The 14,093-nt window shown below is 41.3% G+C and overlaps 1 protein-coding gene across 4 annotated transcripts in view; it reads left to right on the top strand.

Moving 5' to 3' along the window:
* Positions 1–1,397: 1,397 nt before the first annotated feature.
* RSPO2 (R-spondin 2) overlaps positions 1,398–14,093 on the top strand; it is a 203,075-nt gene continuing 190,379 nt past the window's right edge. The window contains exons 1-2 of one of the 4 annotated variants that reach the window (XM_063669023.1): positions 1,398–1,853; positions 2,240–2,523. In XM_063669023.1, the coding sequence (XP_063525093.1) occupies positions 2,409–2,523 (115 nt within the window). In that variant the 5' untranslated portion in view covers positions 1,398–1,853; positions 2,240–2,408. The remainder of the gene's footprint in view (positions 1,854–2,239; positions 2,524–14,093) is intronic. The other 3 variants (XM_054499449.2, XM_063669022.1, XM_054499448.2) reach the window with 3 other exon arrangements.

Here is a 14,093-nt window from a genome sequence, read left to right as displayed (position 1 = left end):
TTTGGAAAGAAGTAGTATTTATGGTGCTGAAGAGATATTCAGCATCATATCAAGATGATCAAGAAATATCAAGTTATGCCAAACACTGGGGCCACTCCCTACACTGAAATGTTTCCATTTGTTTCCAAATTCTGTGATAAAAATCAAAGGCTCAAAAGTCAAGAAACAGATCCACTGTTTCTGAAATGTGTTTTGTGAACTCTACTTGTGCCCTGTGGGCCAGTCTCAGGGATGGATTTTCTTATCTATGAAATGGGACCAATGACCTCAACTCAGATTTACTTGGGTGTTCTCAGGCATGCATCAAAGGCATACTGCTGAAATTCTTTGCGCATAAATACCACTATGTAATAGTGAGTCTGTAAAATAGTTATGAATAGGCAATAATGGAATAGTTAATAAATATGAGTATTGCAATATTCTTTTTATATGATTGTCTTTTAAGTCATCACATTTCTGAACATCTTCTGAAACTGAAGGAATAGAAAAGGGAATTTAAATAGTATAAAATGCTATCATAATAATATGGTAACTGTGGGCATATCTATAGACTTTCATACTGCCACGGTTAGTGGCATAAATTATTATCTTTTGCTTAAGGAATAAATACATTTTTTTCCTACAGTAGTGAATGCAGGACAGATTTCACCAGAATGAAATTGGATGGCATCAAGTCTACTTAATGTAATACTTTGTTAAACAGAATATTTCCCCCCAAACCCAAAGCACCTAAAAGTTTAATTCAGGAGACTTTGGAAATGAAAGGAGGAGAGGGGAGGATTAAGAATGAAAAATACTTTAGTGGGAAGTGAACTTTTAAAAATTATTTTTAAAGAATCAAGGCCCCAACTTCTTCAGTACTTCAGGCAACGGATCACAGGTTTTTGTTTTATTGGAGAAGAAACAAAGTAAATAACAGTTCTGAGGATGAGAAAAAGCTATTGGGAATACCCATTTCACTCCTCAAAGTGGCGGCGCGTTTTATGAATAATTTCAGCCGGCTAACATACCTTCCTGCAAAACATAGACAAGATGTAAATTAAAAAGTGGCAGAGTTGTGGCATATTGCAAAAGTTTAAAGGGAGTCATCAGTCCTTCAGTCAGATCTCCCTGCAGAAAGGTTGGCGCTGAGGTTGGAACTGACCCTAGAGCGCTGGAGAGGACCCCTTGGGGTTGAGCAGCTGGGTTCTGGGACCCAGCAAGGTCAGGGGGCTTCTCCCCAGCTACTCTTTATCTATCCCCCGTACTTGGGAAAGCCCGAAGAGGATTCGCTCCAAGTTAGGCGCGCTGTTGGCTGTCAACGTTCTTTAGGACCTCAGGGACACCGGGACGTTTCTGGCTTTAGGACCCAGGAACTCCGAGGCAGCCTAGACTTAGATGCCTTGGACCACAGCACCACCTACTTATAGAAGCATCCCGAGCCTCAGCCGGTCTGCATCTCCATCGGAAAGTGCGCTCGCCACATCCCTTCGGATCACTTCGTCCTCCCGAGAGCGTTCTGCCTTCTACAGCTCGGAAAGAAAGAAATCTTAGCTGTGAAGTGACCGTGGAGAAAGCGCAGGAAGCGACACAATTGGTTAGGGACGCAGAGAGTGAGAGCGGGCGCACCCCTTGCCTGGGGACCGCGCTCGCGGGCGGGGACGGAGCATCCCAGTGGCTGCACCCGCCGCTCCGCGCTCCTGCCTGGCGTCGCCAACCCCGCGGCGGCCGCTGGAATTCCAGAGCTGCCAGGCGCTCCCAGCCGGTCTCGGCAAACTTTTCCCCAGCCCACGTGCTAACCAAGCGGCTCGCTTCCCGAGCCCGGGATGGAGCACCGCGCCTAGGGAGGCCGCGCCGCCCGAGACGTGCGCACGGTAGGCAACCCACACCAAGGCAGCCGCAGCTGCGGCGCTTGGGTACACCGCTGTGGACTCCAAATGGCCTAAGAGCATTCTTTTAGCCCTGCGCTCTCAGTGCCTTTAGAGTTCTTTCCTTTTCCCGGAGCGCCCGCACAACGCCTTATGCCCCCGGGTCGGAGCTTAGGGCTCGGCAGAGGTTGCTAATTCACTGATTATAATCACCTTCCTCTCCAACTCGTCCGCAGCTGCCCGCTCCGGATTAAGCCGCTCCGCGGCTCGTGCTAGGCAGTGGGTTCGCTTCCTCCTTCCCTCTCTTTAAATTGGGACGCGCGAAGGCGCAGCTGCCTCCCCGGGATTCTCTCCATCCCCCACACACCCTGTTTTCGCTTCTTGTCTCTCAGGTTCGTGGCGGAGAGATGCTGATCGCGCTGAACTGACCGGTGCGGCCCGGGGGTGAGTGGCGAGTCTCCCTCTGAGTCCTCCCCAGCAGCGCGGCCGGCGCCGGCTCTTTGGGCGAGCCCTCCAGTTCCTAGACTTTGAGAGGCGTCTCTCCCCCGCCCGACCGCCCAGATGCAGTTTCGCCTTTTCTCCTTTGCCCTCATCATTCTGAACTGCATGGATTACAGCCACTGCCAAGGCAACCGATGGAGACGCAGTAAGCGAGGTGGGTCCCTCTCTGCCAGAGGTGCGTGGTGGGCTTCAGGGGTGGCGTGTGGCCGCGCTCACTCACGCCCTGGCTCCGGGGGCTCCGATGGTCAGGGCTGTGCTCTCCACCCCAGCTTTTGCGGGTCCCCACTCCCCACCTTTAGGACCCTGGAGCTCTACAGAACACTCATTTTTCTGTACCCTGGAGGCGCGGGGAGCCGGAACGAGACGCGCTGGGAGCTCGGCGAGCCGGGCGCCATTCGGGCGCTCTGGGCTAAGTCGTGCGGTCCACACTCATATTCGCCGCCCCATCTCCTCACCTGAACTTGTCTCTTTAGGACGTATTTCTTATCTGGCATGCGTTTTGTTTTTTTTGTTTTTTGTTTTTTTTTTTTTTGTCGTTGTTGTTCTTCTCTCTGTCCTCCTAACCATCTTCCCTGTAGCTCATTTGTTTTACCTTCCCCACCCACGTGCGCCCCAAATCCGGCCTCAGACCTCTTCGGACTTGACCTAGCATAGTGTGTGTGTGGTGTGTGGGTGTCCCCAAGCGTGTGTCTGTATTCCGGAGCTTGGGAGGGGTACCAAGTCGAGGGGGAGGACCTCCATTTCCAGAAAAAGGCCAACATAGATCTCTTTTTTCTGGAACCTGCGACGAGATGGGAACTTTCTGAATTGAGCAGCAATTCCCGCACTGGTTTTCTGGGGAGTCCTCATCTCCAGAGGTTTGTTTTTAAAACAGGCCCCACTTTGCTCTCCCCATTTGCTTTGCAAAAGCAGCTACACCGGTGGAGGCTTCTGTCCTCAATGAAATTCACTTGCGGCTTTTTAACTGCTCCCTCCCTCTCCATCACTTGTGCGTAGCGGAGAAGGCAGGTGGAAGACTCCAGAAAGGTTTCGGGGAACTCGCTTTCCTGCAGATTTAGTGCGTATTTCTGTCTCGGAGTCCGCTGGAGATGCAACTAATCCAACTGGATTTTAGAAGAAGGGCGGCTAGACACGATTCAATTTTCTGGGTTGATTTAAACATAAACCACTCACCACACGCACATCGAATTACCCGCGCAGGAAGGGCGCACAGCAGCCCCTTCCCAGGGACCTGGTGAGAGCTGTCTATTTCATCCGGCACTTTGGACTTTTGCGCAATTAGAATTTGTCGCCGGGTTCATGAATGTTGACTTTTTCTTTTTCTCCAAGATGTAAACATCTCACTCGACCTGTGATGTGATTTGTTTATAACTCATTGTATGTAATCTCCGCTCCTGCATCCAGATTTTGAGGAGGACTTTCCGAACCTTATTTTTTTGATGGCTTTTTAGGACATTGTCAAGCTGTTCTCACCTAGGGGTAGAGCTAGAGATTGGCCCACCTGAGCGCAGAGCTCCAAATAACCGATGGTGTGCGACTTCTGTAGTCCCTGCGCTTCAATTGTCTCTGTATCTGCGGCTTGTAAGAGTAAACCGTCTCTAACTTCTCTCCCTCCCTCTCCCGCGATTTCTGACTTTTGGAAATTGTTTATTTTCAGAAATTATTCTACTTAAAAATACTAGAGAGAAATTTCTTCCCAAAGGCCATGAGAGTTTGATATTGATACTTGTCTTGAAAAAGTCCTTTCTTATCTCCTCTCTTCTCCCCTCCTAACTGATTCCTTTCTCAATCCCAGTACTTTCTTTCGAGTATTCGGCAGAGCCAGCAATTTTTGATTACACTATGGTCAAAAGTGTTTGGAGAGGCTTTTCCTCTTTTTGTAGGTCAAAGCTGCAGTCTACTTAGAAAAACTAAAGTGCTTGAAGTCTGCAAAATATAGAAATGTCTAAAATCCTTTGCCAGATCCTTATTAGATGACTTGCTAAATCAGTGATAGCTTTCTAATCCACACTGCCTGTCCCATTGTGGTTGAGTGGGGAAGAACCAAGCATATTATTTTAGTAGAACTTAATGCAGAGATGCTGTTTGGTGGAAAAGGACATTACAGCACTCCTGCGGCCAGAAGGGATACTGCATGCCTTCTCTGCAGTGCCATCTCTAAGAATCTGCCTATGCCTTCTTAGGTATCTGAAGCAGAACCTATTTATTTCAAAGCTTGCTTTTAGCAAAATCTCTTGTAAAGATTACCATCCACATCCCAAAGCACTGACAGTCTAACTTTAAATTGTGCAATAGTAACTTATGCCAAATCAACCTTTTGATTTAATAAAATTCAAATGCTTTCAAGAACATGTAAATTGGTAAGGGTGTAAAAAAAATATCAAATTTTTTTTCTTCTTCTCAACAGATGTCCCTTTACAAATCCCAAGTTTCTGGCTAAAATAACTGTGATCCTTACAAGTGACCACACTATCTGTACCAACAAAGGGTGTACTGTGTTTTTAATTAAAAGTGGAACTACTTAAAGGGCTGGCCAGACAGTGTAGGGTGATAGTAGCTTTTCTACTTTGCAGGGAAGCTTAAGGATTGCATTATGAGAGTATTGAAATGAATGGAGATCTAACTCAAGTTGTGTGAATTGTCCCTCTTCACAAACTTAAGCTGGTTTTAATTGATCTCATGTCCACTGATTGATCCTACACCAATTGTTGTGCATACCAAACAATTGGCTTTCCCCAAAAAGATTGATTTCAATTAGTTCCTCAGTGAATGCTTGACTATGGGCCAAATCATGTCAGCAGTGACAGTTGACATGTTAGGGCCTATGTGATACCAACATTTCCCTTTTTCCCCTTTGTTTTGGATACTGTCAGTTAAATATTATTTTCCAGGAAGAAAAGTAATTGGTATTTTTTAAAAAAGGTGTTGTAGCTTGGAGGATTAGTTAGTTTCTTGTCTTTGTGCTACAAGTAGATGGCAGTGGTACCAGGATTGGTTAGGCTTAACCCTGGGACCTGATTCTTTTTTTTTTTTTTTTTTTCCATATTCCATCTGCAAATAATCAAACCTTCACTGTGGAGCATTCTCCGAACTCCTTTGGCATTATGTTTAGTCTGCTCTATGATCTCACATGCTCCATAATATCATTTTCTTAATGAAATAAAATTCTTGGCAGAGATTAGATAATTTAGTCAGTTAAAATCAATTGCATCCAGTTTGGAATGGAGACCAAATATATCATTTAATGGTATATTTTATTTCAAAATATAGCCAGACGATTGAGAAAATAAAATTTTGACCGTCTCTACTTTTGGACAAAACTTCAAATGGGGGAGATCAACACGAACAATAAGACTACCCACCTACCATGTTTTCTTCCCCTTATTTTGAAAAATTATAAAAATGCATTTGATAGACACTAATGGGGCCTGGTTGCAATAATTTTAAAAAATTAGACACAAACACAATACAATACTGACAATGAATATCTTTTAGAGAGGAGACACATGCCAACATTTTGAAAAGCTGATTAAGAATTCTTATTTTTCTCTCCATGTAACATATTAAGATTTGTCTCCCTGACTCCCCCTTCAAAATAGTCATGATTGGCTATTGTTAACCCCTAGTATCTGTCTTGGTCTTGAGACCATTTATGATTGATTTATATGTTAAGTGGAGTTATTTGATTACTTTCATTTTTTTGGAATGGTTGTAAGCCACATTTCAGACTGGATTACTGAAAGGTGGATAGACAAATCATAACTTTATTGTGGTCTCCTGGAATTTCTGGAGCGTGGCACGTAATGACTTAATCTTATATCTCCCTCATTCTATTTTATACCTTGTGATATTTTAACCAGGGGTTTATGAAAACTTCTTGACAAAATTCTCAATGCAGCAAGGTTTCCAAGTGTATAATTCATGTTTCTGGTGGTCTGATGGCAGGGGGCGTGCTATGACTAGGGTTTCTTGCTGTAGCCTTTTCTGTACTGAATCCTCAGCTTCTCCTTCCTCTAATAACTCCTTGTTTCACAAAATTAGACATAGTTTCTTCCATAAAAAAGGAGGGTTTGTCACAAATATTGTGGCATGTTTCTGGTAACTGAGGCCGGAGAAAGCAAACATTTTCTCTTAAACCTTATAGAGCTAAATTAATTTGTGTTTGTGTTCTTAAAAATTTAATGAAAAGATTCGAAGATTTTTTTTTACAAGTACTTTCTAAATAGTTTACTTCTGATATTCTTTCAAAATACAAAATGACACATGGAACATACCTACAGTTAAATGAAAAAGTTTCAAAACACATTTTGTACGCTTGCTTACTTTAAGTTCCAAAGTATTTCAGAAAAGCTGATGTGATGTTTAACTTTGCAACATAAACATGTTCTTTTCTTTTCTCTTTTTTGATTGGCTGCTTTCTCTTCCAACATAACTGCATAATTTTTTAAGGCAGGGTCTTACTAGTACAGAGAGGTCAGAAAGTTGCTGTGCTCAAACTAACATCTTATTTTGCCACAGGAATTTGGAAGTGATTCAGAATAGGTGACATTCCCCTAGGCCCTGGGCTTTCTTTATTTGCTTTTAAAATCCAGCTTGGCTAGAATCCAATATTCGCAGAAATCACAAGTTGGAAATGACACTTCTAGTTCCCTAGTGCAAAACCACCTCTTGACTTATTTAGAGACAAACTGGCCAGTTTGTGGAATATCCAGGGTACTTCTTTCCTTCCAACTGACTGCCTTTAAACTATTTCTTTTGGAAATACACATCCTTGTCCATCCCAAGTCCAGGAAATAGGGGACAGACAGATTTTATTTGATATAAGCTTGATAACTACTCTGCTAAAAGGAGGTGATAAACTCTGGGATGACAAAGTTTTAAAATTTCTGTATTTAAGATGACATGAAGCTTATTTTTTCTCCATTAACTGCAGCAATCAAGGGCTGATCAGGTGAAGACAGTGTTGCGTATCTATATTTATACATTTTCATATGTTCATCCAGAATAAATAGAAAAGCTAATTAATACTAAAGTGTATACATAATGTATATTATATATATTAGGGAAGGTATATATGCATACGTGTATATATGGGTGTGTGTGTAGGGAAAGCGATGAGGATGATTTAATTATGGGGGATCGGGATTTCAGAACTAAGATTTTCACTCATTTTTTTCTAGTCCTTTTCATCTTTCTCTTCGACAAGATGAAAAGATGGGAGTGGGTGGGAAAGGGGGTGGCAGGGAGAGAATGAGAATAAGATTGGGTAGGGATAGTGTTTTTACTCTTTCCAAAGCCCACCTTCCACCTGTTCTTCTCTCCTGTAGGACCCTTCTGGATCAGTCACCCTTATTTCAAGCATGCTGCTGTTCCTCTAATCCCAAAATTGCTCATTTCCTCCTTCTTCACACTGCTTTCCAATCTCTTCTGCTCTCCTTCACTTCTTCCCTTCCCTCCTCTGGCTTGATAATCCTGTTTCGTTCACTCTTCAGTCTGTTACTATTTGGCTTCTACCTTCACCCTTTTAATAAAAAGATTTTCTTTTCTTTAAAGAAATTAACAAGAAAAATATTAAAAGTTTATAAATGTTAGACTTATTTTTTAGAGCGCTTTTAGCTTTTAGGTTCACAGCGAAATTGAGTAGAAGGTACAGAGATTTTTAGAAAGGGGTTTCTTAATGGCCAGTCATACTCCCCTCATTGCCAAGTCCAGCATCGGTACAGTTCTCTGGGACTTGTTCCTATGGTGATATCTTATCACCTCTTTCCTTTGGCTAGTGACACTACACTGGTTTTACCTCCTATTTTCTGTCCATTCTCTTCTTTGGTTCCCTCACTGAGAATGTAGACTAGTGTTTCTTCACCTTTATTCATTTCCTTGGGGAATTTTACCCGTCCCTGTTTCTCGAACTGTCATTTCTACATAAAGTCCTTTAATTCTAGGCTCAATTTTTCTTTTCTTCTTTTTTTTCTTTCAGCTTCAGATTATCCTACACTCAGATCTCCCAACTACTGCCAATATGGATAGATATTCCATGCATACTCAAACTTGACAATTCACTTTCTCTTCTGTGCCCCCTCCCAAATGTGTTCCTCTGCTTATATTCTTTTTTTATCCATGGAGTTCTGGGTGCCAAGGCTGGGAGCCTCGCTATAGTCTTTGACTTTTCTGTTGCCTCGTATCAGTTTATTCTTGCCTAAACTATATCGGATTAGTGAGTTTATATCCATCTCATCCTTTCCATTCCCAAAGGTATTTCCTAGCTCAGGCCCTCATAGACTCCTCATCCTCCCGCATCTACTTCAATCCACTTGCGACGCTCCATCCCTTACAATGCTGCCACATTCCATTTTTCTCCACCACAGATATGATCATATTACTTCTCTGCTAATAAACCCTAAACCTCCCAGGCCTCCATATTGACTGCCGAATAAACACTAGCCTCTTCTGTAGCAGTCAGCGTTCCCCACCATCTGACCACAGCCTGCTTTCAACCTTCTGCCACCTTGAAAGCACACTTTGCTTAAGCTATCCCAGATAACTTCATTTCCAGGCATGTCATGTGTTTTCAAGCTCTTGCGCTGTTGAGCATGTGTGTGGTGCCCACCTAAAATGCCACTGCTTCTGTGAAGCCTTCCTGGAATTTTCTGCCTTCCTTTCTAAAGCCAAAATCAATTATTCCCTCATAGTTTCTTAGCTTTCTGGGCTATTCTTAAAGGACTCTTATTTTTCCTTTTTTTTTCTGGTTATCTTGCCTTGTGTATCATCATATTTTAAGCTTCTCTTAGGCAGAATTATGGTGCATTTATCTTTGTATTCCTCAAACTAGACCTTTTAGAGTGCTTTCTCCACAAAATGTAGTGGAACAAAAAGTCATTGCATATAAGATTTTTGTTGTTTTCCCTTAAAATTATTTTGGTGACTTAATGAGAAATGGTGTTTTTTTTTTAATTGAAGTTCTTTGCACATAGTTGACGTTTGAATGATTAAATATTATGGGTATTCTCATTATTTATAATTCTTTATAAAGAAAAATTAAAAAACAGGTATAAAAGCATCCCCAGCCCAGTACTCATTCTGAAGTCTCTTCTGATTATTTCAGAATTTCTCTGAATACACTAGTGTCTGTGTATCTGTATACTTGTTTGTTATTTGAATGATTGAGTATTCCAAGTGACAGGTGATTTGTGGGTAGGGTAGGGAAAACTGGTGGTAGTGGGGTAACTTTTTTTTTTTTTTTTGAGATGGAATTTTCGCTCTTGTCGCCCAGCCTGGAGTGCAATGGTGCGATCTTGACTCACTGAACCTCTACCTCCTGGGTCCAAGTGATTCTCCTGCCTCAGCTTCCCAAGTAGCTGGGATTATAGATGCCCAATACCATGCCCAGCTAATTTTTGTATTTTTAGTAGAGATGGGGTTTTGCCCTGTTGGCCATGCTGGTCTTGAACTCCTGACCTCAGGTGATCCTCCCACCTTGGCCTCCCAAAGTGCTGGGATTACAGGTGTGAGCCACCGTGCCCGGCTGGTGCCCATATTTTAAAAAATGCTTATTTTATAGAAAAGGACAATAAAAGATTTTTATCACCAAACACTTTGACCATATGAATGAATAATAATTTAGGAGAAAATAAAAGAAAGTGGTATTTGCCTTCTAAAAATATACTCATATTAATAATGTAAGTACAAGAAAAAATTTAATCCTAGTTATTATATTTATGATTTTAGTATAATAAATGTAGCTATGTGGACATACCCATGACAGATACAGATGTATGTGTATTTTAGAACAAGTTCTGTAAGTATGAAGAGACCACATAGTTCTGTGTAGTGCCTTCCGGGAGAACACTGACATTTCACTGTCCTTTGAATGAAGTGGGACCTGTTTGACTTATACAGAAGGTGAGCTGCTTACAGAAACGTGTGGTTTTAAAACTAACAGTTAAGAGGAAGAGAACAGAGCTAGGATCCAACTTTCCTGAATTCACTGGGTTTTCCTGTACACGGTATGTTTCAACATAAACATTAATTCAAAGAAAAGAAATTCCCTTTGAACCCATTCAAAAGTTCTTCAGACCACAGACTCTTATTGAGCCCCAGAACTTCCTACAACTCATGATTATGCTAATAAAGTAATGAATATTAAATAACTGAAGGCTGAGGGGTGGAGTAATTGAGGGGTAGGACCATAAGTATGTTTTAGTAAAAATTTGCATACTTGCATTGGTAATTTTTAAAATTATTTTTGAATATGAATTATAGAAACATTTCTAGTATTGTAATAGCCAGAACAAATGTGTGTGTGCATGTGTGTACTTGCCTGTACATGTGTTCAAGTATGTGTGTATGTGTATTTTGTGTTTAACACATGTTAGAATAATAAGGGTTAGAGCAAAGGTATTAAATATTTCTTATTTTTTACTCTAAAATGTAGAGAAAGTGATTATAGGTAGCCTTTCTCATCTAGTCATTTGGAGAAAACCTTCTGCAATTTACTTAAAACTTTTTCAATTTTCACCTCTTGCTGAAAGATAGTAAGAGCACTTAGAGGTTATCCAGTTCAGCACATTTGTTTTGAGAAGGGTTTCTTAACTTGGGGTCCAGAGGTAGGGCTAGGGTTTTTGTAAGCTTCCTGAAATTAGAAGCAAAAACATTTTCTGTTGCTTTTTGTGGTGTAGAGGGACGATATAGAGCTTTCACTAAAGTCTCAAAGAGGTCCAAGTTTCATCTCTTTCCTTCAATAGGTTAAGAAGCATTGGCTTAAAAAATAGGAGGTGGATCTTCCAAATTAGCATGATGCCAAGTGGCTGCTTCAAAGTGATATAGATACTTGTTTTCTAAAAGTTTATTTTCCTTGTGTGAGTTTTCAGCCATTTGCTATGTTTATATTTAACAATATGAAGCCACATTGGAAGCACTGTCTCAAGATTTATTTCAGTAAATAATTGCTTGGCAAGTAATTCCTTACTCAAAGACAATAGTTGTTAAATTCTCTAAATCCCACTAAAGAGTTTATAAAAGTACAACACAAATATACAGTATAGGGGTTTTGTTAAAACTTCTCATGTGATCTGACTTTTATCTCATTAAGAAAACAGTTAATACATAGTTTTAGAAATAGCTGTTGTAGCTTTCCAGCTGGTGACATGTGGTGCTGGCATTGATCTGACTTGAGGCATCATGCTGCCAGTTCACAGAATGGCCAGAACTGGGGCATAGCACTCTTCAATTCTGGCCAAGTGGGTTCTTGCTAGATCTTTGTTTCTGTGTCAGCACATTTTAGAATTTTTGTATCATGATGGCCTTAGTCTCTCCCCTGTTGCTGGATACAGTTGCCAACTAATCACCTCAGCAATGAAAACACATGGACCAATAGAGGGCACACTTTGCATTCTTTTCCCTGTGCTTTGTTCTCTGAAATTTTTGTGGGATTTGTGCTTCCTTTGCTTTGCCCTATTGGTTCAGGGGCAAAACCTGCTCTGCTCTCCCCATGGACATTGTGGTCATCTTGATGTCATCACAGAGAGAACAAAGGAACAAATAAAAAGAACTTTCAGTCTTACTGAGCATTTCTGATTTTGATCGCTAATCTCCTTTTGACAAGACCTCACCAAGAGGCAAACTGAACCAACCTCACTGTTTTAGTATCTGTGAGACACAGATGTGAAAGCTACAGATTTAGTTAACATGCAGGTAGGTTCCAGCTTCTACAGCCACTTTGAAAAATATCAGTGGGTTTTATTTTATTTTTTAAATTCAGATGTTTTCCATAAGATGAATACCCCCAAATTTAAGCAACTGGTAAAATTTGGAGTTGCCTAAATGACTCCAAATTAATACTTCCCAATTAATTGTTTTTCAAATTCTTTAATCTTTATAGAGAGACCTATTTATTTCGATGCTTCTCTCATACTTTGGCCCTTTGAGAATTGTAAAAATTGTCTAATATTCTGAAAATCCAAAGTTGTTGTTATTATTTTTTTGAGACTGAGTCTCGCTCTGTCACCCAGCCAAAGTATTTTTAACTTCTTATTCCCCCTTGTGTAATAAAGTATGACTTGGGGCTGAAAAATTCTCTGGCATCGGCCGGGCGCGGTGGCTTATGCCTGTAATCCCAGCACTTTGGGAGGCCGAGGCGGGCGGATCACGAGGTCAGGAGATCTAGACTATCCTGGCTAACACGGTGAAACCCCGTCTCTACTAAAAATACAAAAAAAAAAAAAAAAAAAAAGCCGGGCGTGGTGGCGGGCACCTGTAGTCCCAGCTACTCGGGAGTCTGAGGCAGGAGAATGGCGTGAACCTGGGAGGCGGAGCGTGCAGTGAGCCAAGATCGCACCACTGCACTCCAGCCTGGGTGACTGAGCGAAACTCTGTCTCAAAAAAAAAAAAAAAAAAAAAAAAAAAGTTCTCTGGCATCTCATTGTTTTTCACCTCACATGCTGTGTTCTCATGCCTCTTCCTGGTAGTCAAAAGCAGGCTTTTAATGTTGAATGATCTGCGCTGTGTCATCATTAAACTTCATGTTTAGTTATTCACTCTTTTCTCCTCCAAGATTTTGAAGACTTACTTTGCCCTGTTGATTCAGCTGGCAGACCTCCTCTGCAATCCCCATGAAGTTTAACTGAATCATAGGGGATTAATAATCCTATGACCAAATGACATATTATCTGCTCACCCCCCAAAATATAACTCTTTGGGGGTAACTATGGTATCTGTCATTCCCTGCTCTTTTGCTGTCATAGATGGTCTTTAAAAACTCTGCCTTGGATGAGACACCTTGCTGGTCTAGTGTATTGGGAAGAGTTGTTCCTGCAGCTCCCATGTTACCATACCTAAACAGACATTAAAAGAAGGGAATCCTGGTCTTTGACTTGTCATGTCTTCTGGGTAGTTCTAGTAGGTGGAAGAATATCTACAAGAACTTATGTTTATTTTGTTACTTGCTTCTTGATGACGTTCTAGAGGTTCACTTTCTTCAGATGTGTGTGTGTTTAAGGGAATTTTGAGAAACTTGCTTGTTAGTTCTGGGCTCTTCTAAGGAGATATGAGGAAGTGGGGGAGAATAGCTGTAGGTTGGGTAACTGGAATGAAGAAACTAGCTTAATATTTTTTACTTATCCAAGGATCTTGGTATCTGATGACTTCAGAAAAATCAGAGCTGTCCTATCCATAGCATTCCTTCCACTGATGAAAGATATCTTGTGGCCACCCTCCTTCACCCAGCGTAGTGTAATTGAGAAACTTTGTTAGGGTCAAGAAACTACGTAATTTGAAAAACCACTGGTGTCTGATAAATGTACAGCAGTGGTTCCCAGAAGCACTATTAGTGGGTTGAGGTTAGTTTGTTGTGGCGATAGAGAAGCCATTTGCACCACTCATGGTGGTCAGTAAGTTACATCAGCAGTGGCTGACATGATTCTTGACTGAATCCTGTCAATTATGAAAGTTCTTTTTTCCCTCATTTAAATAATATTATCCTGAAAATTGATCTAGAGCTTTGGAAACTACCCCTTGAAAACTGATTTCCCAAATCATGAGTTTAGTGTAATTTAATTGTTCTCTATGCAGAGGGGGCTTAGTTCTTTGCAGCTACTATGGGTGATCTCAACATGATTTTTATCTGAAAGTGACTCAAATGAATAATTGTTCAGGAGGCTTGGCAAGCTTCTGCATATCAAGCAGTCATTTTTTGTTGTTGTTGAATTTAGAGAGAAAAGTTTAAGAAATGCGACAGGCTGGACCTAGGGA

The sequence above is a fragment of the Pongo pygmaeus genome, chromosome 7 (assembly GCF_028885625.2).
Source record: "Pongo pygmaeus isolate AG05252 chromosome 7, NHGRI_mPonPyg2-v2.0_pri, whole genome shotgun sequence".
Classification (NCBI taxonomy): domain Eukaryota; kingdom Metazoa; phylum Chordata; class Mammalia; order Primates; family Hominidae; genus Pongo; species Pongo pygmaeus.
Note: the sequence above shows the minus strand (reverse complement) of the source record. Positions and strands in the feature narration are given on the sequence as shown.